The sequence below is a fragment of the Nicotiana tomentosiformis genome, chromosome 10 (assembly GCF_000390325.3).
Source record: "Nicotiana tomentosiformis chromosome 10, ASM39032v3, whole genome shotgun sequence".
Classification (NCBI taxonomy): domain Eukaryota; kingdom Viridiplantae; phylum Streptophyta; class Magnoliopsida; order Solanales; family Solanaceae; genus Nicotiana; species Nicotiana tomentosiformis.
Window position 1 is genome coordinate 4,941,675 of NC_090821.1, and position 24,344 is coordinate 4,966,018.

General features: G+C 35.9%; 2 protein-coding genes and 1 non-coding gene across 4 annotated transcripts; all 3 read right to left on the minus strand.

Annotated features, from left to right (window-relative positions):
* Window positions 1-7,451: 7,451 nt before the first annotated feature.
* On the minus strand, window positions 7,452-8,090 carry LOC138899680 (secreted RxLR effector protein 161-like). Its single transcript, XM_070186361.1, has one exon. It carries the CDS (start codon window positions 8,088-8,090, stop codon window positions 7,452-7,454), a length of 639 nt encoding a protein of 212 aa, XP_070042462.1.
* A 4,745-nt stretch (window positions 8,091-12,835) lies between these two features.
* TRNAL-CAA (transfer RNA leucine (anticodon CAA)) lies at window positions 12,836-12,919 on the minus strand. Its single transcript has one exon. It is a non-coding gene; the product is annotated as a tRNA-Leu (tRNA).
* Window positions 12,920-13,639: 720 nt separating this feature from the next.
* Window positions 13,640-16,839, minus strand: LOC104116603 (bZIP transcription factor 29-like). 2 transcript variants are annotated; one of them, XM_009627493.4, is made up of 5 exons: window positions 16,659-16,839; window positions 14,901-16,235; window positions 14,679-14,811; window positions 14,505-14,589; window positions 13,640-14,163 (listed from the first exon to the last, which is right to left on the minus strand). In XM_009627493.4, exons 2-5 carry the CDS (start codon window positions 16,142-16,144, stop codon window positions 13,895-13,897), a joined length of 1,731 nt encoding a protein of 576 aa, XP_009625788.1. In that variant the 5' UTR covers window positions 16,145-16,235; window positions 16,659-16,839; the 3' UTR covers window positions 13,640-13,894. The 2 variants fall into 2 exon arrangements, with proteins under 2 accessions (XP_009625788.1, XP_009625795.1); XM_009627500.4 differs by having other exon boundaries at window positions 14,901-16,248; window positions 16,659-16,798.
* Window positions 16,840-24,344: the final 7,505 nt, after the last annotated feature.

A 24,344-nucleotide genomic window follows, 5' to 3' on the forward strand; every position in this document is an offset into this window, starting at 1 on the left:
AAAAATAGTAGAATAATACAAAATTTGGGGTTTCATACCCTCGGGACTAGATTTACAATCGTTACTTACCTCAAAATGTGAAACTTTTTACTCGGCTATGCCTTTGCCTCGCAAATCGGCCTCTGAATGCCTCGAATCTATTCACAAATAATTCGTTTCAGTCAATAAAATTTATTGGAATTAATTCCACAAGATAATAATTATTTTGCCATAAAAATTTGAAAATTAGCTCAAAAATTGCCCGTGGGGCCCATGTCTCAGAACCCGACAAAAGTTATAAAATCCAAAAGCTCATTCAACTACGAGTCTACCCATACCAATTTTACCAAAATCCGACCTCAACTCGACCCTCAAATCTACAAATCTTATTTCCAAATTTCTAAGTTCTAATCTCCGATTTACACCTCAAAATCATGTAATCTAGTCAGATTATTATATGATAATTCAATATTATGGAGTAGAAATGATCACAAGGGACTTACCTCAAGTTTTCCTTGAAAATCAAAAATCGCCTCTCCTCAAGCTCCAATTTGTCAAAAATGGCAAATGGGACAAAGTCCTTATTTTTATAATTCTGCCCAGACATCCTCGGTTCTGCCTCCATCTTGGCCTTCGATCTTGGCCTTCGATCGAGGTCCTCGGTCCTGGTCCTTGGTCCTGCCCCTCGATCCTGGTTCTCGATCCTGGCCCTCGATTATGCCTTCGATCGTGGCCCTCGACTCTGGGCTCAATCATGGCTTCAATCATGGAACTCGACTCTGGGATCGATCATGACTTCGATCGTGGCCCTCGACCCTGAGCTCGATATGGGCTTCGATCATGGCCCTCGACCCTGAGCTCGATCTGGGCTCAAATCTGGGCTCGATTTCTAGGTAGAAAGAATTTCCAATAGAAGGAAATTGCAGCAGCTGTTCTAGTTCAATTTTTGATCTGTTAACCATCCGAAACTCACCCGAGGCCCTCGGGACCTCAACCAAATATACCAACAAGCCCTAAAATATTATACGAACTTAGTCGAATCTTCAAATCACCTCAAACAACGTTAAAACCATGAATTACACCCCAATTCAAGCCTAATGAACTTTGAAATTTCTAATTTCTACAAACAACTCCGGAACCTATTAAATCACGTCCAATTGACCTCAAATTTTGCACACAAGTCCTAAATGACGTAACAGAGGTATTCCAATTTTCAGAATCAGATTCCGACCCCGATATCAAAAAGTCAACCCCTCCCAAGTCAACCTCCCGGTCAAACTTCTCAAAAATAAAACTTTCGGCATTTCAAGCCTAATTCCTCTACGGACTTCCAAATAATATTCTAGACACGCTCCTAAGCCCAAAATCACCATACGGAGCTATTGGAATCATCAAAATTCAAATCTGAGGTCGTTTACACATAGGTCCATATCCGGTCCACTTTTCTAACTCAATTTGTTTTTTCAATTATGAGACTAAGTGTCTCATTTCACTCTGAGTTCCTTCCGGACTCGAACCCACTAACCCAATATAATATAATATAGCTGAATAACACCAAAAAGAAGTAGGAATGGGGAAAATGGGGTTATAACTCTCGAAATGACTGGCCGGGTCGTTACACACACCTACGTAGATTACTCCGCAAGGGAAAACCCACCTACTTAGCCTCAAATTGATATCTTGTTATACCCTTTCGCAGTCACAATTACTATGCAATCACTTAGTCTATCTAAGTCCAAACTCATTAACAAGACATGAGAATTTAATTTGTCCCAAAATTTAACAATGTGAAAGATCCTTCAAAACATTCATACTCGCGATTGTACGTCACATCAAAACGAAAATCAAGAACTCAATGGCCCCTCCTTTACATTTCAAGAAAACACTTCCCGTCACATTCAAATCATCTTAACACATCCTGTAATCACATTATACTCATCACAACGCCATTCCAACACCCATCGAGCCACAAATTCCACTTGTAGGGACATTATAGAACTTATATGTCCAAAAGCACGTGCTCACACAATCAAAATCCCTGTGCTCAAGCCACAGTCATAACCCGGCCTCAAGTCCTCCAGACTAGCCCATCATCAGCACACAGAAATCACATATCGCACTTCATCCATGGAATCACAAGCCGTTGATGCACAACTGATATCGAGCGCTCATGTGCGCATACAAATGCGTGGAAGGAATTCAAAGAGTTATTTTTCAAGCTGAATCAATTTCGCACGATAAGGAAAGAAAGATGAAAAATTATCCTAAATTCCTTGTAGCCTCTCGAAGATAAGTATAGATGTCATCATACCGATCCGAAAGTCTCTACTAGGCACTTACTAATGACTTATAGAACCTATGATTCTAGAGCTCTGATACCACCTAGTCACACCCCAAAATCCAACTAGTCGTGATGGCACCTAACCCAACTCGCTAGGTAAACCAACTAAACTATCCAATTCCAATAATATTTAATAAGACAATTAAGTAAAAGAAATTATCTGAATCTTATACATTTTTCAAGGACTGGTAGTACAAATCATGAGCTTCTAAGATTATAATTTACAAAGATGGTATGAAATAAATACATCATCTATTCGAAATGTATATAAACATATTTTTATGAATCTAAGGCAGCTACAACCGGAACGCATGTACATCTTCAATTCCAACTCTCGTCGATCACAGCAACATCAGCAACCAACATCTACACGCAAGGTGCAGAAGTATAGTATTAGTACAACTGACCCCATGTACTCAATAAGTAACAAACCTAACCTTAGGTTCAAAGTAGTGACGAGTTGGAACAAAGGTCGGGTCCAACACCAATAGCCGACAACAGTCCATAACAACGTAAAGCAAGTAATAAAAGAAGTAACTCAGAGATAGAATGCTCAACTAAATCATGATTTCTAAAAATAGTTCTACCTTTCAAGTATATTAGTGAAAACCCAATTCGTTTACCGAAGTTGCCAAAAATATGAGTAAGTTTGAAAACAGTATTTTTTCCCAAAAATCCTTTCAACAATAGATAAGATATTCCATTTTTCTTTCCAGATAGCAAGTGTAAAATATATATCTAAGCCCATATGTCAACATGTGTGAGAAGTCATGAATGATGTGATATCGTACAGCATGAGTAAAATACATCTCTATGCATGTATGTCATATGTGCATATCAATGCAATGTATCTCAGAGATGAACTCATGTACTCACACTCTTAGAGTACTCAATCTCACTGTCTCACACTTTCCACTCATCATGCCCAATCACTCGATACTGTATATGGCCAATCCGGCCCAGGGAAGATCCATCCCAGAATATATACAACAACTGACCATCAGTCACTCAGTACCGAGTAGGGACAATCGAGCCCGTGGGGAAGATCCATCCCCAGTTATAAATGCTTCGGACAAGATCCATATCCAGTGAAGATCCATCCCTCAATATAAATCAACCGCGCTCACTTGGGGTGTGTGCAGACTCCGAAGGGGCTCCTTCAGCCCAAGCGCTGAAATCTGCACGAACAACTAACGTGATGCACGGACAACTCACGTGCCATAGTATTAGTATCTTAAAATTAGGACTTCGGCCTCACTCAGTCTTTAACCTCTCCAGTCTCTCGGGCTCACAATGACATGAACTAGCCCATAATGATGATATGATGTATCAATAAATAATAACAGAGACTAAGATATGATATGCAATGATGAATATGACTGAGTATGACATTGCAATGTAAGCAAATCACTCAACAAAAGTAATGACCTCAGTGGGTCCCAACAGAATAAGCATGTAGCCTAGACATGGTTTCTAACATGAATCACAGCTCGATAACTCTAGTACGTAGAGATTTCATGATTACAGATAAGTTCAGGTAACTATACAGTACCACAGAAATAACAGAGTCACAGTTCACACGGTGCACGCCCACACGCCTGTCACCTAGCATGTTCGTCACCTCAACACCAAACACATAATATGTATAGTCAGGGTTCATACCCTCAGCTCCAAGATTAGAAGAGTTACTTACCTCGAACAAGACGAGTCCAATATCGAGCAAGCTAAACAGTACTTTAGAAGAAATTCCATTATGCGCATAACAACTTCTAAATGGTTTGAATCTAGTCACAATTAATTTGATTCAATCTACATAAATTATAGGAATTAATTCCATATCAAAATACTAATTTTTTCCCACAAAAATTCGAAATTACACTCAAAAATCGCCAGCGAGGTCCACGTCTCGAACCCGACAAAAGTTACAAAATATGAACTTTCCTTCAACCACGAGTCCAACCATACCAAATTTACCAAATTCCGACAACAACTCGACCTTAAATGATAATCCAATATTATTGACTAACAATGATCACAAGTGACTTACCTCAAGTTTTCCCGTGAATTCTCTCTGAAAATCGCCCCAAAATCGTGTTGGAAATGTTAGAAATGAAGCTAAAATTGCGAACCTTGTTTTTAACATTCTGTCCAGGCTTTTCGCACCTGCGACCCCCTATCTGCACCTGTGGAACTGCTTCTGCAGTGCAATTTCCGCTTTTGCGGAAGCCACTTGGTTTCTCAAATTCCTCACCTGCGCTCCATCTCTCGCACCTGCGGAGCCGCTTCTGCGCTCCATCCCCCGTACCTGCGGAACATGCCTCTCCCTCAAGTCCGCATCTGCGGAGCCTCACTCGTACCTGCAGGCTCGTAGATGCGGTTAATCCCCTCGCACTTGCGCCCTGCCCAGGCCAGCCCAGCACCAGAAAATAGAAATTTGCCAGATTTCTTCTAAGTCCAAATTGGTTCCGTTAACCATCCGAAACTCACCCGAGACCCTCGGGACCTTAACCAAATACACCAAACAATCCTAAAATATCATATGAACTTAGTCAAAACTTCAAATCACATCAAACAACGCTAAAACCATGAATCATACCCCATTTCAAGCTTAATGAAACTAAGAATTTTCAACTTCTACATTCGATGTCGAACCTATCAAATCAAGTTTGATTGACCTGAAATTTTTCACACAAATCATAAACGACATAACGGACCTATTCAAATTTCCATAATCGGATTCCGATCCCGATATCAAAAAGTCAACCCCTCGGTCAAATTTCCAAACTTAAATTTCTATTTTTAGCCATTTCAAGCCTAATTAAATTACGGAATTCCAAATAATTTTTCGGATATGCTCCTAAGTGCAAAATCACCATACGGAGCTATTGGAATCATCAAAAATCTATTTCGGGGTCATTTACACATAAGTTAACATCCGGTCAATCTTTTCAACTTAAGTTTTCATCTTGGAAACTAAGTATCTCAATTCATTTCAAAACCTCACCGAACCCGAACCAATTATCTCGGTAAGTCATACAACAACTGTAAAGCATAAATTGAGCAGTAAATAGGGGAACGGGGCTGTAATACTCAAAATGACCGGTCGGGGCATTACAATTATATTCTTTGAGGTGGTAGAAACTAACCAGTTTCGATGGTGCATTTATCTCGTAGAAATGACACCAGATGACACTCTAAGGCGTTGCTATTTAAGAATTACCCAGTGCATCCTGAAATTTAGCTTTGCATTTTAATTTTTCAGGACAAAAATATTTTAAATTGTCCTGAAGTTACGATTTTTATTTTTAAAGTTCAAAATTAAATAAGTTATGGCTAATATCTAAATAGCATCCCTGAAAATGGCTATCTATGCACTTGCCCCTTTTATCTTTGCTATAAAGATCCAGACACTAACACTAGTATTTCCCAAAGCAGATAGTGTAGATCGACTAGCACATGCAGGGAATGATTGGTCACATACAACACTATTGCACATGTTATTTCAATTTCCAATGATAGAAAAAAAATGCTATAAAGCCGTGTTCGAAAATAATTTCTGCAAAAAATAAAACAAACAGAAGCAGAAACAAAATAAAAACAAAGATAAATAAAAGTTTCGAATCCAACAAAAAATTGTGTTTTCTTAAGGAATTTAATCCCCTCACTGTTGCCCAAGGTTATTGGATTAATCCCTCCCAGGATAGAACGGAATAACTATTCTGTAACACCGGCAATGAAAATTACATAACTTTATCGAACTCAACAAATGGCAGTAAACCACACTTGTGCTTATGTTTTTGCTTTGGAAAAACACTGTAGAAATGCAGAAGAGAGAGGGGAGAGTATGCAAATTTTTGGTGCTCAAAATTGAGGCAAAACCTCTGAATTTATAGTCAAACGGGCTGGGTTGAATAGGTGCGAAGGTACCTGTTCATATGAGGTACCATTTCGACATAAATCTGGTTTCGAATTTTAAACTCAAAATGACCGTTGGGAACCGCAAATTTTAAATTAAAATTCCGCGAAAAATATTAGAAAAGAAATTGTATAACGGAAAACGGGAAATAAATGTGGTCCACAAAACTCTTTAAGAGCTAGAAGATGTGCTTCTATATATAAGCAAAAAGATTTTCTTTCCTTTTTTCGATGAGGGACAAAGTGCATTAGTAAAGGAAACAACTTCAAACTTTTCGTTTTCCTCCAAATCTTTTCCCTCCATTTACCATTCACACCTCTTATCTAATTAGACAAAACCCAATAATCCCCCACATGAATGGGGAACAACTATATAAAAATATACATGCATCAAAAATTGTATGATTTATAAGCAATGATTAATCGCATCTGGATAAGTAGGTTTACCTTTGAACTTTCCATAGTGAACTTAAGTCGGATATACTCGGTCAATCGGTAGATTTAATATCTTTGAACCGTCGAACTTTGGTGTATACCTAGATAGACATAAGTCACACAATCAACCCTTTAACCGCCTTTGGTTCTCATTGTTGTGTTTGTTTCAGCCATGAACACTGCCTGGTTCATAAGTGCGTAGAGAACTGGCCTTACAGAATTCTCCTTGAAGCAGCTTATACTTCACACTTATATAGGTGATTCCTAAACGTGTTATCCCATAGATACACTATTTGATATACTCTGTATCAAACTTAGAAACCATTAAAAAGCCTTAATGCTTTATCCTTGGTACTGAACATTGTCTCATCACGAGAATAGACCAAAATTTTATTTGACAATGTTAAACTAACACTAATGACTTTGTTTGATCTCCTTGAACCTAGATCTTGGGATCTTTATTCTTCTAGGTAGAGTTACTGCCACAGTGACTTGTCCTCGGCCATAGTCCCATTCCCTTCGATGATTTATCAACCGCCTCTCTATTTAGGCCTTTTATAAGTGGATCTGACATATTATCTTTTGACTTTACGTAGTCAATTGTGATAATTCCACTAGAGAGTAGTTGTATAACGATATTATATCTTCGTCGTATGTGACAAGATTTTCCGTTATACATAACGCTTCCAGCCCTTCCTATTGTCGCTTGACTATCGTAATGTATGCATATAGGAGCCACTGGTTTGGGCCAAAATGGAATATCTTCCAAGAAATTCCGGAGTCATTCATCTTCTTCTCCAGCCTTATCTAAAGCTATAAACTCAGACTCCATTGTAGAGCGAGCGATGCATGTGTGTTTGGTTGATTTCCAAGACACTGCTCCTCCACCAATAGTAAACATGTATCTACTTGTGGACTTTGTTTCTGATGACCCTGTGATCCAATTTGCATCACTATATCCTTCAATTACCGCATGATATTTATTGTAGTGCAAAACATAATCTTGGGTATGTTTTAGATACCCCAAAACTCGTTTCATTGTCATCCAATGAGTTTGGTCGGGATTACTTGTGTAACGACTCAGTTTACTTACTGCACAAGCTATATCAGGTCGTGTACAATTCATGATATACATTAAACTTTTCAACACTCGAGCATAATCCAGTTGAGATTTGCTCTGACCTAGATTCTTTGTAAGAGCAACATTTACATCAATCGGGGTCTTTGCGACTTTGAAATCTAAGTACTTGAATTTTTCAAGTACCATTTTAGCGTAATGAGAATGAGACAATGCCAGTCCTTGAGGAGTCCTATGGATTTTAATTCCTAGAATTAAATCAGCAACTCCTAAGTCTTTCATATTAAACTTGCTAGCAAGCATACGCTTAGTAGCATTTATATCTGCAATGTCTTTGCTCATTATTAACATATCATCAACATATAAACATACAATGGCTATATGATTTGGAGTGTTTTTAATGTAAACACATTTATCTCACTCATTAATCTTAAATCCATTTGCCAACATTATTTTGTCAAACTTTGCATGCCATTGTTTGAGTGCTTGTTTCAATCTGTAAAGAGACTTAACAAGTTGGCACACCTTCTTTTCTTTTTCTGGAACTACGAACCCTTTAGGTTGTTCCATATAAATTTCTTCCTCCAAATATCCATTTAAGAAGGTTGTCTTCATATTATCTGATGGATTTCAAGACCATACATGGCGGCTAACGCTATTAACACCCTAATAGATGTAATCCTGGTTACCGGTGAGTATGTATCAAAGTAATCAAGACCTTCTCATTATCTAAACCCTTTGACAACTAATCTTGCCTTATATTTGTCAATAGTACCAACAGCTTTCATTTTCCTTTTGAAAATCCACTTAGAACCCAAAGGTTTATTTCCTGGAGAAAGATCAACCAATTTCCAAGTATGATTACTTAATATGGATTCTATCTCACTATTGACTGCCTCTTTCCAAAACTGTACTTCCGAATAAGACATTGCTTCTTTAAACGTTTGAGGCTCATTTTCTAACAAAAATGTCAGAAAGTCTGGTCCAAAGGAAGTAGTTGTCCTTTGACGTTTACTATGTCTTGGATTTTCCTCATTAAACGTACTTTCCTTTGCTTCTTCTCGAGGTCGCTTAGAGTTTTCACTAGATGACTCGTATTCATTTTTATACGGATAAATATTCTCAAAGAATTCAGCATTATCGGATTAGATTACCGTATTAATATGAATGTCAGGATTTTTTGATTTATGGACCAGAAAATGATATGCCTTACTATTTTTTGCATATCCTATGAAAACACAATCAGCCATTTTCGGTCCAATCTTTACCCTTTTAGGTTTAGGAACTTATACTTTAACCAAATACCCCCACACTTTAAGATATTTTAAGTTGGGTTTCCTACTTTTTCATTTTTCATATGGAATGGATTGCGTTTTACTATAGGGAACTCGATTGAGTATTTGATTAGGTGTAAGAATAGCTCCCCTCCCCCCCCCCTACACACACACACACAAGTTCTGGGGTAAACACGAACTTATCAACAAGGCATTCATCATCTCTTTTAACGTTCTATTCTTTCTTTCCGCAATTCCATTAGATTGCAGCGAGTAAGGGACAGTTGTTTGGTGAATAATGCCGTATTCCAAACATATTTCTTCAAAAGGAGATTCATAATCTCCACCCCTATCACTTCTTATCATTTTGATCTTTTTATTTAGTTGCGTTTCAACTTCATTTTTGTATTGCTTGAATGCTTCAATTGCTTCATCTTTACTATTAAGTAAGTAAGTATAGCAATATCTAGTATTGTCGTCAATAAAAGTTATGAAATACTTTTTTCCACCGCGAGATGGTATTGACTTCATCTCGCAAATATCTGTGTGAATTAAGTCTAAAGGATTAGAATTCCTTTACCGACTTATAAGGATGTTTGACATACTTAGATTTCACACATATTTGACATTTCAAATTATCGCATTCAAATTTAGGCAATATTCCAAGTTAACCATTTTTCGTATAGTTTTGAAATTGAGGTGACCTAAACGTGAATGCCATAAATTATTTGACTCAAGTAAGTAAGAAGAAGCTTGAACTCTATTGATATCAATAGCTATTACATTCAACTTAAAAAGGCCCTCGGTTAGGTAACCTTTTCCTACATACACATCATTCTTACTTATTATAACTTTTTCAGAAATAAACACATACTTAAATCCATTCTTGATAAGAAGTCCAGTAGAGACCAAATTCTTGCAAATTTCAGGAACATGGAGAACATTGTTTAGAGTCACAACTTTACCCGAAGTCATCTTCAAAGATATATTTCCAACTCCTTCAATTTTTGTTGTTGCGGGGTTTCCCATAAAGATAGTCTCATCGGGCTCTGCGGGAACATAAGAGACAAATAATTCTTTATTAGCACAAACATGGCGAGTGGCTCCAAAATCAATCCACCACTCCTTGGGATTTCCTACCAATCTGTATTCAGATAGCATGGCACATAAGTCCTCAATTTCATCATTCTTTTTAACTATGTTTGCTTGACTCTTCTTCTTGTCCTTCTTCGGTGCACGACAATCCACAACCTTATGTCTAATATTTCCACAGTTGTGGCAATTACCTTTGAACTTCTTCTTGCTGGGGTAATTCTTTGGACCAGACAACTTCTTTCTCTTTCTGTTGCTTGTAGATGTTTCCTCAACAATATTTGCTCCCATTATTGTTGAGTTACCACGGGACTTCTTCTCAGCAACCTTGTTGTCCTCTTCAATCCGTAGACGAACAATAAGGTCTTCAAGCGTCATTGCCTTGTGCTTATGTTTCAAGTAATTCTTAAAGTCCTTCCACAGTGGAGGCAGCTTTTCAATAAATGTCGCAACTTGAAACGCTTTATTTATGACCATACTTTCAACCATAAATTTATAATTAGTAAAAAAATTAATATCTTGAATAAAAATATTGACTCGATTTATACCTTCAGCAAGAAGGTCATGAACAATCACTTGTAGTTCTTGGACTTGCGTTATGTCAGATTTACCGTCAACCATTTTGAAATCCAGAAATTTGGCGACCACAAACTTCTTAAGTCCAACATCTTCAGTCTTGTACTTCTTTTCAAGAGCATTCCACAACTCTCGTGATATTTTCATGACGTTATAAACATTGTACAAGTTGTCTTCCAAGCAACTTAAAATATAATTTTTGCATAAGAAGTCAGAATGCTTTCATATCTCCGTGACCACAAATCGCTCATTTTCAGGAGTTTCTTCTCCCAGAACTGGAACATCTTCGCTGATAAAGCGCTGTAAAATAAGTGAGGTCAGGTAGAAGAATATTTTCTGCTGCCAACGCTGAAAGTCCACGCCGAAAAACTTTCCGGGCTTTTCTGCCGGTGCCATCGCCGGTGCAGGAGTTGTGCGACTTGAAGACGCAGTAGCCATTGCAGCAGTAGTCCCAATAGAACCATTCTGTTGTTCTGTACTTGTTGTCATTTTTCTGTAAAAAATATTGACATAACCAGAATTAGTAAGTCATTTGTAAAAGAATTGTTTATGAATTCATAACCTTTTTATGATATTCTTAATTATATTGAAACAAATGTTTACGAATGAAAAAGATGCAGAAAAAAAAAGGGATGTGAAGGCTAGTATGCAGAAGCTGGTCTTATATTATCATTACAAAATAAATTGGCCAAATACATATACAACCCCTTAAACTTGGTACCAATTTTTACCTAAATACTCTAACTAAGATTTATTCCATTTAGACACTTAAACTCCAACACGTATGTGTCTATTAAACACATAGCGATGATGTGGCATATTATGTGATTTATACTTCTCTTGGGCGCGTGAAATGCTAAAAGAATCATATTTTTTGCTCCACCCGCTTCAGGCATCATCAACCGAAAATTTCACAACCCAAAAAAATCACCATCCACTATCATCTCCATAAAGACAGCACCAAAATAACACCTTCATCTATTTCATTCCTTCATGTCTTTGGTTAGAGAGGTCCTGCTAAACTCATTAAAGACTTGTCAAATCCAATCATGAACGATTTGAAGGTAGTAGGGTGGTTGTTCGATTGTGATTACAGTGGAGTTGGGTGCCAAAAGTGGTGGTCGATGGCGACACACACACACACACACATTATATATATATATATATATATATATATATATATATATATATATATATATATCAACAAAAAACAAGGAAAATAAAAGTACAGCTGAAAACGTCCACCTCTTCTTTCTTTCATTTGGGAAGAACAAAGAACACATCAACTTCGGATAAATTCAAACAAAATTTAACTCACAAATAAAATTGACCTTTACAAATTTTAAAGCTTTCTTCTTCTTTATGGGTATCTAAAAATTGTGAGTAGGGACTACAGTGGGGAGACAACAACAGTGTAAGGGGGGAGGGGGAGGCTTTATAGAATTAGACGAAGTGGGGATTTGCAAACGCTATCTAAATTACTATTTGAGGTGGGGGTGAGTTTTATGGAAGAAGAAAGTTAAAAGTTAGGCTTGCTGAAAAACTTTATTTTTGGGATTAGCCAAAGTTAAAAGCCACATGGCGCTTTTTTAGTTGTTCTTTTTGACATGCCAGGCCTGTGAAGTTCACGTTGATAGTTTTTGTAGTGGTTAGTCATGAGGGGTCTGATTATAAAATTGGCCTTTACAAATTTTAAAGCTTTCTTCTTCTTTATGGGTATTTGAAAATTGTGAGTAGGGGCTACGGTGGGGAGACAACAACAGTGTAAGGGAGGAGGGGGGAGACGTTATAGAATAAGACAGAGTGGGGATTCGCAAAAGCTATCTAAACTACTATTTGAGGTGGGGTGAGTTGTATGGAAGAAGAAAGTTAAAAGTTAGGCTTGCAAATTAAAAGCCACATGGCGCTTTTTTAGTCGTTCTTTTTGACATGTCAGGCATGTGAAGTTCACGAGTGATAGTTTTTGTAGTGGTTTGTAGCATGGAACAAACCTTAGTTAGAGTGTTTAGGTGGAAATTGGTGGTTTGTAGCATGGAACAAACCTTAGTTAGAGTGTTTAGGTGGAAATTGGTGCCCAGTGTAAGGGGCTATGTATGTATTTATAAGAGGAATAAAGGGCGCAGAAAAATGCAAAGGCAAAACAATTGTCAGAAGTGGGATTTGAACCCACGCCCTCTCACGAGGACCAGAACTTGAGTCTGGCGCCTTAGACCACTCGGCCATCCTGACTTGGTGTTCCTTTGACGCAAATACATATAATCATAGTTACTTATTTATGAACATTTATTTACACCACTTCAGAGAAGCCTAGAACATTGTTTTAGACAATACTCATCTCACAAAAACTTCATTTTCTTTACATGATATCCAAGTCAAACTTGTCCGTTTTGGATTTTGAGTTTAATCTAAATTTAGTTTTCTTTACATAGTATTAGAGTCGAACTCATATCTATCATTGTGTTTCACGATGTTCAGCCCTTGTGTTATGTTATTATTCACGCTCTTGTTGTCCGGATCTGAATGTGTTAAAGGGTGTTAGAGACTAGTTGAATGAATGAATGCCCTGCTGCCTTATATGATTTTGGACCTCACTTCACTAGTAAGCTATTAGAATTGAATCAAACCGAATATGCTAAGTGTACAAAGTATCTTGCATTCGTGTAGGTTTCGGAAGGACGACACTCCAAAGAATTCAGGTTTGGGGAAGGACCACACTCCAAGAAATTCAACGTAGCCAGCATACTTTGACGCAAGCATCAATGGTTGATTCCAAGACTGATTCTCACATTATAGTTGTAAAACAAACATTCGCTCTAGGTTTGGCATAAACTACGAGGGTCAACATCACCCAACTTTGACATGATGACTTAAGTTCGGGGCAATATCCCCATTGACACACACATTTAGGAGCACTAATAGAGGCCGATTAAGAAATAACTGGTCGTAAACTGAAAAGAACAGAGGGAACGTTGAATTTAACTCAACTTTACAAATATCATGACAAAAAATTCTAATGTTATCTTTGAACCAAATGACAGTCACAAAAATGAACATGCACGCTTTGAATGAATGGAGAAATTACTGACATCTTAGGGTGTTTTGTTGTGAATGGAGAACTAATGAATGAATGCATTGAATGAACTTACTAGTTATGAAACTATCATAGAGGCTAATATAAATATAATGAGAACCAGACATTTCCAACTACTTCGACTCGTGCTTCGCAGGTGCACTGCTGTTAAGCTGCTGTGGCTTTGTCTGCGCATGCTGTTGATGTTGCGATGATGCTTTTTCTTGTTGTTGTTGCTGCTGATGTTGCAACTGATGCATGCTTAGTTGAGTAGCCTGCTGTCGCTGCAAGTGGAACATCTGGGGATTGAGAGAAAGCTGCTGAAACTTTGCAGCATCTCCATTTAGTTCAGCAGTAGCAATCTTCAAGCGTTGAACTTCAGCAGTTAATGCTTCATTTAGAGCTGCCATATTCAAGAAAACATACCATAAGGTTTGATACTTATTCAAAAATTAATAAAAAAGCAAAAAGAGGTTTTGATACTTGACTTCAAGACTGCAAAACCTCACAGGCTTTAAAATTTTGGAGATTTGCATTTTTACTATTAGCATTGTCATAAACAGAGTATCATAATCAATCCAGAAACAATGCTAATTGCAAGCAAATATCAATCAGTCATTTTCGAAGGAAGAGACCATTTTGGCTGCAGCGAAACTATGTCACATAAATTAAATACTTGAGTACGAACTCATGTATTTTGAGAAGAAATATGAAAGAAATGTATCGCAAAAGAAACATGCATACCATCACGGAGATGAGCCTGCTGCTCCATAGCTTGCAGACGGAATTTTAGCTCATTGTTTTGGCTTGTGAGTCCAGAAGAATCTCTCTGAATGCAATTAGAAGACATGTCAAAGATATGAGAACAGGAAGACAAGAAGCTTTGAACTAAACGATACCAAAATTTGAGATGATTACCTGCAGTAGAGTGAGTTGAGCAGACAATGTGGTTGCTTCAGTCTGTAAGGTTTGTACCTTGTGTTCCAACTCCGCAATATACCTCATCTTTCGCTCTTTCGAACGAGCAGCAGACTGACGGTTGGCCAAAATCCTAAAACAATAAATATAAAATATATGGTAAGTCAGCAGCATGGAAAAAAGGAAATCAAAATCCATGCATCACTTTGAAGGGAACACTACCTTTTGGCACGTTTCGGATCAGCTAAGGCTATCTCAGCAAGTTTCTCATTCGCCATAATTTTCTTCAATTCAGCTCCATTGAATTCGCCATTCCCAAACTCCAAACTGAAACTATCCGAATTCGCATCAAGTGAATTTGTGGGGGAGAGTTGGCCATGGTGGGGTCCAGGGGATGGAGGCAACTTCGGCGACTCATCACCAAAGTTTAACTTCCCCATAAAACTATCCATCGAAACACTCCTGTAGTGTCTGACGGTCGGAGCAATATCTCCCCCAGCACTCCTTTTGATCCCCTCCCTCTTCTCAGTTGAAGAAGACATCCCTAGTGTATGCATACTGCTGCCGCTGTCATTCACACTGCTTGTTGCTTCGTTGTCACTGCTGTCACATCCATTAGTCTTTGTACCGCTTGCTCTACTATCTAAATCTTCACGGTTCTCATTACCCTGCTTCTCATCTATACCTGAGGAGTTCAATGACTCAATATTGTCCAAATTCATATATGCGGAAAACAGGTCATCCACGACTTCTCCTTCAAATTTTCTTTCACCCATTCCCTCAGCATTTTTATCATTGCTTTTATCCCAATAAGCTTCACGTTTAACCAACTGTGCAGGACTCCTTGATGGAACAAGCTGCAGTGAGGACTGCATAATAGTAGAAAAGCCAAATGGGATATCACTGTTAGACCTTCTATGAGCCTTACGAGGAGGAAGACTCTCTCCTGCCCTTGATGAATTACACCTAGAGAAAGGTGAGGGCGGCAATGAGGAATGTGAATTTCCATCCCGATCCTCCATTGACATATCAGCTGCGACAGGGTCAGAGATGAACGTCGAGAGGGATTCCTTATACGGTGAAGGGCTCAGGGGTGGCAATGAATCAAGTGAGAAAAACGATGGTTGTGATAAAGAACGCGAATGTGAGGACCCTTGAGTAGTAAAACTCTGCATACCGTGTTGCTGACTTGTTGGCCTGCTAACTGGGATATGAGAATATGGCGAAATAGGGGGCATTTGTGGATGAGAAGGCGACACACCAACCCTTTTGGTACTATTTTCAACACCGAAATTAGGAGAAAACTGCCGCATTTGACCATGAAACTGGGAAGTAGACAACTGAGGTATGTCAAGTTGGTTCGTCAAAATATATTGGGGTTTCTGTAGGGAAGAAGATGATGTCCCAAATGATGACTGAAGTCTCCGCATCATCTCAGTATTAGCTTCATCACTCTCACCCCCCATTTGCTCCAAATTTTCAACTATTATCAAACAGTGATCTTATTATACCCTCCACTTTTACAAAAAAGATACCTAAGTTTGCAGCTCTTGGCACCTGAATTTGAAAGCTAAAATCTCAAGTCAAGCTAATCAATAACACAAAACCCCACCAAGAAATGACCAATTTTAATCATCAAACAAACAAACAATTACTGAAACTAAATTACAGTGTAAGCTCCAAAACAAGGAATAATCACGAAATGGATAGTCAGTAGAAAAAAGTTGCAATCTTTGACCATCAAACTCAAAAATGACACAAAACCCAAAAAGGGTATCAAACAAAAACTAAGAAATAACCTAGTTTAATCTTCAAATAAACAATCAATAATCCAAGAAATAAAACATTAAGTAGTATAAAAGCTGCAACCTTTGGACCATGGGCGGATCTACATATTTGAACTCACGATTTTCAAATCAAACTAAAATTAAAAGGTCTTTAAATTACACAAATTTATACTAAATCCGAGCTTAAGAGTACCTGAAACTGAGCAATGACTGAAGGGTCTGAATATAAAATGGCAAAGGAGGAAATTTCTTCTCTCTATTTTTCTTCTTATCTTTTTCTGTGTGTTATTGCTGTCTTTTTGTTTGGTATATAATCTCTATAGCTATGAATGGTTACAACTACTACTGTGGTTTGCACGGATTTCATGAATATTACTACTACTACTGTCTACTGCTACTGCTTTCTTTCTTTCTTCCTTTCTTCTAATTAGTAGTACTCAAGACGCGTGAATTTAATATGAATTTCAATTTCATTTAGGTGGAATGTGCATTTAGGCCGCATTTCAATTTCATTCCGACTGCATTTATCCATCTTTTTTCCCTCTATCACCGCAGATTATGTAGCAATGAATCTCTCCTCCCTCTAATATATTATATATCCCTCGGTTTTATTTAAAACTAACGTTTGGACATATATTTGGTTGAATTTTTTTTAAAAAAAATTAAAGTTGTGTTGAATAATAACTTTTTGAAGTTGAAGTTGTGTCTAGACATGAAATTTATTTGAAAAAAAAAAAGTTAAAATTTTGTGAGTAGAAGAAAAATTTTTCCCCAAAAACTGCCTTAAACTATTTTTTGAGAACTTGAAACAAAAATAAAAAATTATTCAGAAAGTGATCATATTCTATAAAAAATAATTTTTTTATTTTTTTTTGAAAAATAATAATCAAAATCTATGGTCAAATCGGATCTTACAATGTACACACTAAATAAAATTTAATTTTAACTTACTTTTAAATTAATGATAATATGAATATATTTTAAAGTAATGACTGAAAAAATTAGCTTAATATATAAAATATCATATCCATATTTAAAATGTACAGCTCCGTAATGTGAGAATTATAATAAAATTGACTTATTTTATATTAACTGTGTAAGCAAAATAATAAAGGCGGTGTTATAAATTTAAATAATTAGACAAATTTAATTTTCGAGAGTTGAGGTGCAATTTGCCTTGATCAGCTCTCTTGTATGTATTTATTTAACAACATAGTTTTGAAAATTGAGTGATTATAGAGTGATTGCTAAATATTTTTTTAGAACAAAGTTTAGATCATTGCTCACATATAACAATATCAAGTTTTATGCACTAACAACTTAATATTTAGATAATAGATCAACTAAAGACAATTATAATAACAGTTATATTAATAGTATGGAAAAAACTTTACATTAGTCAGTCTATATAGAAAAGTTAATTAATAGAAATGTTTCAGTATACTAACTACAAAAATAGTTTCGAATGTAATCCTTTCTCTATCTATATTTCTATACACTAATAATGCATGAAATTTTGTAAACATTTATTAAAAAATGTTATCTGAAAAATAAAACTGATAATTTATTATAGTATGTTAAATTGCGTTATTATGCAAAAAGTATTACAAATAAATTAAATCTGTTATTAAATAAAATTACAGTGAACATTTGACCTGCCAGAAATTTAATAAATAGGAGAAGTATTACTCCTATTATTATGAAACTGTATTTATGGAATACCGGAAATTGAGTGATTGACTTGAAATTTGGGGAGTGAGGGGGTCCCATTTTGTTGGACACACGTGTTTGAATGTTATGCTTCTGAATTGGATAATACAGCTTTAGCTTTCCAATTGTCAATTGCAAAGCATCAATGGCCCACATATCTGGCAACTAACTGGGGCCTGCCCAAATGAGAGAGGAGAAGAACCTTTCTTGTCAACATTTATACCTTTGGCATCCAAATTAATTATCATAAATATTTATCTGTTCAATCGCTTAAATTAAAAATAATCAATGAATATATATAATAAATATAATTCAAATAATATATAATTTATTCTTTTTGAAATTATAAATACTATTTAAAAATAATAAATTCAATTGACTATTTATATAGGATTTCAATTAATTTTCTCTTCGCCGTTTTCTATGGGAAGAGGATATTTGAAAAAAAGATTTTTTACGCTTAGTATTTGAACAAAATTCATTTTTTTTTATAATTAATGTTTATGCCAATGAATATATAATAAGGGAGAACATAAGCTTTTATTATGTTTACATTGATACAATAAATATATGACATATATCTCTATAGGTAACACATTCTTGAATTATTTTTACCACCATTCACCAATCATGATTAAATAATATTATAGTTTAATATAAACACCAGTATGAATAACTTTGTTTTTTCGAAGAAAGGAGAGAGTAAATGTTGATGAGATTTGAACTATATATGTACACGATCAGTGTGGACTGTGGAGTGAATTAAGTTGCAAAATAGAATGCAACTAGTTCTCTACCATTTAATCAGCGTAATAAGCTATTTCTTCTTCTTTCCTTTCCTTATGTTTTATTTTTTATTTACTTAGTTAACGATGAGGAAGAAAAGGTTCAACTAAAGAGTATAGGAATTTATGGCGACTTGGCTGTCACATTAAGGAATAAGGACATCAAGAACTTAATATTTTGACAAATAAAATATATTATACTCTTTGACATAATAGTTCTTTATCCCACGGGCTTATTTATAATCCATTTATTAGGGTATAGACTAATTAAACCATCCAAGTAAGAAAGCAACCCCACCAGTTTGACCAGGCTAAAGCAAGGAAAAAGTTGATAAGAGTAATAATTACGTTTTGGCTCAATGGAAATTTGGAGCATTTGCATAATGAGTCTAATGCTGCTTATTTCTTCTCTAGGATAACCACATGTTGCATATTTTTCAAACTTGGACAATGCGATTTTTGCTTCTTTTCTTGTTTGGTGTCCAAGGGGTTAGCCATGGGGTTGTATTTAATTATTTTCCAAAACTTCAACCTTTTAGGTGTATGAAACCAAAAATTATGTTTCTTGAATGCATGGGACTTGCTGTCGTGTCTCATATCGTGCCTTGTTTGACTAAGATTTCCCTTTCAATATTGCACACAAGAGTAATTTAAGTTTTATGCACTCAAATAACGTAAAAAACTTATACAACAACAATAACCCAGTAAAATTTCACTAATGGGGTCTGGAAAGGGTAGTGTGTACGCAGACCTTATCCCTACCCCGAAGGAGTAGAGATGCTATTTCCGAAAGACCCTCGGCTCAAAAAAAATAAAAAGACAAAAGGGCAAAAGGGAGACAATATTAGTATCACAACAACAATCATAGGATAAATAGGAATACCATGAAATCCAGAAGAAAGATGCAAAGCAAAGGGAGACAATATTAGTAAATATTAGTATCACAAAAAAAAATTAGATTTTTTTATAAAGTAATTATACGTAAATTTTTAATGATATATGTTAACTGTTAATTTGATAAAAATAATATTAAATATTTTAATTTATAGTGTAAAAAATATTTACACAATTAATGAATATAACTTAAATCCCCTACGTATATAAACGTGAAAATGTTCAAAGTTGGTTATATCTGGCTTGACTTTTCTCGCAAATTAATGTTGTAAATGTTATATATAAATCATATATAAGTATTATTTAATAATAATATTTAAATTTTTTTAAAAATACTATCTTAAATTTGAATTCAATTGTTGCCTTCTGTGAAACAAACTGGTGTATTTTTTCATGAGTAACTAACTCTTTGTTAACTGCTTGTTTAAATTTAAATGAAGCACCCATTGGCAAAAGTCATAAACCTTGTCTATATAAAGGGCATTCTACAAAAGTCTTGAAAGAACTTCGAAGAAATCTTCCATAAGATATCTTTATGCCTAATTACTTTCTTCCAAATCCTTCATTCTTTTGGGTTGAGTTCTTGTGGTAGGGAAATCAAAGAGTGCGACTTTGATTTCTAGAGTAGACATTGTATGTAAAGGATGTGTCCACGCATGCAGTGCCTTAGCTCACGTGTGTTTTAACCTAACTGTAGTTAGGTCACCTTGTAACTGTAGTTAGCATATTAGTATGTTAATTGTACAGATATCCATGAATTGGCACTAGTTAGTTGTTTAGAGTAAAAGTTAGTTATATAGAGTTGTATAGTGTATTTCTGAAACAATTGAAGATGAAGATTTCATTCTCTGCTTTCTCTTCTTGAAATGCTTCTTCTCTTCTCCAAATCTGATAATTGTTCCAGCTCAATTATGATATTTAACATGGTATCAGAGCAATGGATCGAGTAATTCTAGGGTATTTTCCAGCAATTGAAGAAAACTCGAGAGAATTCACTTAGTTTTATTTTCTAGAACCCTAATTTTGTGCAATTGCAATTTTTTTGTACTTCGATTTGACGTAATTCATGGCGATTTATGATGAATCAAGCAGTATTGTGAACAGCGGAGCTACTACGATTGGAGGATCCATAATTTCCGATCATAATCACCCGTTATATCTACATCCTTCCGATGGACATGGATCCATGTATGTAGGACTTGTGCTAACTGGAATGGAGAACTACACTCTCTGGAGTCGTGCGATGAAGGTTGCTTTGTTAGGAAAAAATAAATTATGTCTAGTTGATGGATTGACTTAAAAGGAGGACTTTGGATCTGTGTTAGCACATCACTGGGATCGATGCAATGCGATTGTGATCTCGTGGTTGATGAGTAATATTAGTAAGGATTTGATAACTGGAGTATATTTCTCGTCTAATGCTAGTACAATGTGGGATGCGTTCAAGGAATGCCTTGATAAAGTCAATAGATCGAGGCTATACTATATACACAAGGAGATTTTCACAATGACTCAAGGAATTTCTTATGTTTCTACATACTTTACCAAGCTCAGAGATCTATGTGCAGAGTATGATTCCATCTTGCCTCCACCTCCAGTTGCAGAGTATGTTGAACAGTTGGAATACCAACGTCTATTACAATTTCTCATGGGATTAATGTCATGCCCCGAAATCGAGAAGCGCGACCGGCGCTCAACCGAGTGAACCCGGCCGATCAAGCCTATTAGATTTTCTTCTACCCAAACTCATCCATGAATAAAGAGGAGATGTACTCCATTAATCAAATATTTAAAATATTTTATTAACAAATCCCGTTTCATATCCATTAGCAACTTCATTCATAATTTCCCAAGTATTACAAGTTTATAGATATAATAAAAATGTGTTTGCCAAATACCAACATTTCTAGTTCAATTCTCCACATTAAACACCACCTACAACCTGTCTACGGAGCCTCTAAGTACAACGGAAGAGAAATATAAAAAAGCCGGTAACAAGGCCCCGGCTATACCTCAACCACAAAGTACATGAGAAACAAAAGATACATGGCCCCAAAATGGAGTGGGGCTCACCAAGCTAGCTGAAGAGAGTGTACTGTTATCACTGATCAATGCCGCCTGTTGTAGAACCACCTGCATCCATTAAAGATGCAGTACCCCCGGCAAAAGGGACGTTAGTACCGTCGAATAGCACTAGTATGTATAGCTAAAAGTCCTCTTTCAAAATAAAATATACATATAAGAAAAGGCAACACATAGAAACAACAAGTCACAATCAACAATATCCAAATGTCCAGTTAAAATATAATAATTTTCAAAATACGAACTTCATATACAATTTTTGGTTGGGAGATTATTAGCACCAATGTTCACAATACCAATGCCACCGTACTTTTAGCACGGAGTTCGATCACGACCCGATCGGCTAGGCTATCTCATTAGAGAATCAACCACAATTACTATCAATATCAATACCACCGTAATTTTAGCACGGAGTCCGATCATGACCCGATCAGCTAGGTTATCTCATTAGAGAATCAACCACAATTATTATTAATACCAATACCACCATAATTTTAGCACGGAGTCCGATCACGACCCGATCGGATAGGCTGTCTTATTTGAAGACATCAACCAAAATCTCAATTTCAATTACAATTTCCAGCACAACCACCACCATGTGTGTGACATGGTGTTCGATCACGACCCGATCGGCTAGGTTGTCTTATTCGAGACATCAACCCTTTTATATCAATCAATCTTATCCCAATTAAGAGAAATAATTTTATCACATCAATCTTATCCCAAATAAGGGGAATAATTCACAAAAATAACATAGGTGCAAATGTATTTACCTCATCATCTTCCACATTGTATAAATCTCCACTAGTATTTTCAACCAATAATAACAACAATATTTCCTTGGCTCTTTTGACCATTCACAAGATTCTTTATTCAAGGCACGGTGGCCATATTTGTTATTCCACACTTTTATTTCTTTCCTCTCATGTATCATCATCATAAATATCAACATACATATAATATTCCGGAAATCAGAACTTTAAGTTCATTAGAAATGAACAATTTAAGCACCATAGATTTCTTTCCGAGAAGTGGAGTAAAATGATTGTCAATTGATGCGCAAGTTAAAATCATCAATAAATAACACACTATTTATTCTTGACACATTTTCTCCCACAAAAGGCAATACACAATTTTCACTCACGAATATGTAAGAACGCAAAACACATTGAAAATACTCACAAATCATAACGTCTCTTAAAACAACCACATATGAGCATGACTTGAGTTTATAGGCTTTTAGGCAATTCTATTTTCGAAGTCAATTCGGAATAGTTGAATCAAGGCTCATTTCATAACCTTTCTCACATCATTTCATTTCATTGGCTCCATTGGCCACAAGTATAACTTTCACTTATATCAATCATCGCATTTCATACTTCTTTCACATCTTTATAGGTTATCAACGGTAAGATATTTCCAATCAAGGCTTTAGGTACACATATGAGCAATTAAGAGTTTTAAGCATATTGAGTTTTCTCACACAATTTGGAATCATAACCTTCATTTGAAATACAACTCAAAGACATAACATTTTAATACACGTATCATTCTTGAACACATTCCCAAAGGATAACATAATGTGTTAGGAATATTCTGAACACATTTTGAATACTTAATTCTCGACACTTTGCTTATTCAGGACAATCAAATTTATTGGAAATAACTCGGAACATAGAATAAGGAACTTGAGACAACCATACTTGAAACTTATGAGAATATCATTGAATTCAATTCTAAGAAAGTAGTTTAGCCAACATACCTTGATGGAACTTTTTAGTGCTACTAAAACCACCTACTACTCTTACAACTTCAATCTACATCAACATAATTCAATTGGACCAATATTAGGAGCAAATTCCATAATTTAGGCCATTTAGCCATTTTATCAAACACCTAGTAGGCATGAATCTTTACATCTCTTACCCATAGAATTAGTTCATCCAACTACTACCATTTATCAATAATTTATCCCATCATCATTCTTAAACAATTCATAACTTCTAACATCACATACATGACCATCCATCCACACCCAATCAACAAAATCCCACCAAATAATCACATTTCAATCTCTATAATGGATATGTATTTAAATTGGGAACTTATGGATTCCAATCACCATACAATAAGTTCCAATGCTTAACTCATACTCATATTCCCATAATATATCCATACATGTAAGTCTAAGGGTGTAGGATTGCCTTTTGAAAGAAATCTTACAAAACCCTCCCTTGAGTTCTTGAAGAACTTTCTTGAAGATCTATGTATGTTATGGAGGATTGAGTTAGTTTTAGAGTGGAATTGATGGAATGAAACATAAATTTAGTAGGGATTACTCACCTTGAAGATGGGGGGAGTTGGAGGTCTTGAGAGAATGGAGGAAAACCCCAAAGTTCGGCCAAGAG

Coding starts and splice junctions, on each gene's coding strand:
- LOC138899680 (XM_070186361.1), bottom strand. CDS start 8,090: ATGAGCAAAGACATTGCAGATATAAATGCTACTAAGCGTATGCTTGCT.
- LOC104116603 (XM_009627493.4), bottom strand. CDS start 16,144: ATGGGGGGTGAGAGTGATGAAGCTAATACTGAGATGATGCGGAGACTT. Junction 14,812..14,900: donor GATCCGAAACGTGCCAAAAG/GTAGTGTTCCCT, acceptor TTATTGTTTTAG/GATTTTGGCCAACCGTCAGT. Junction 14,590..14,678: donor CTCAACTCACTCTACTGCAG/GTAATCATCTCA, acceptor AATTGCATTCAG/AGAGATTCTTCTGGACTCAC.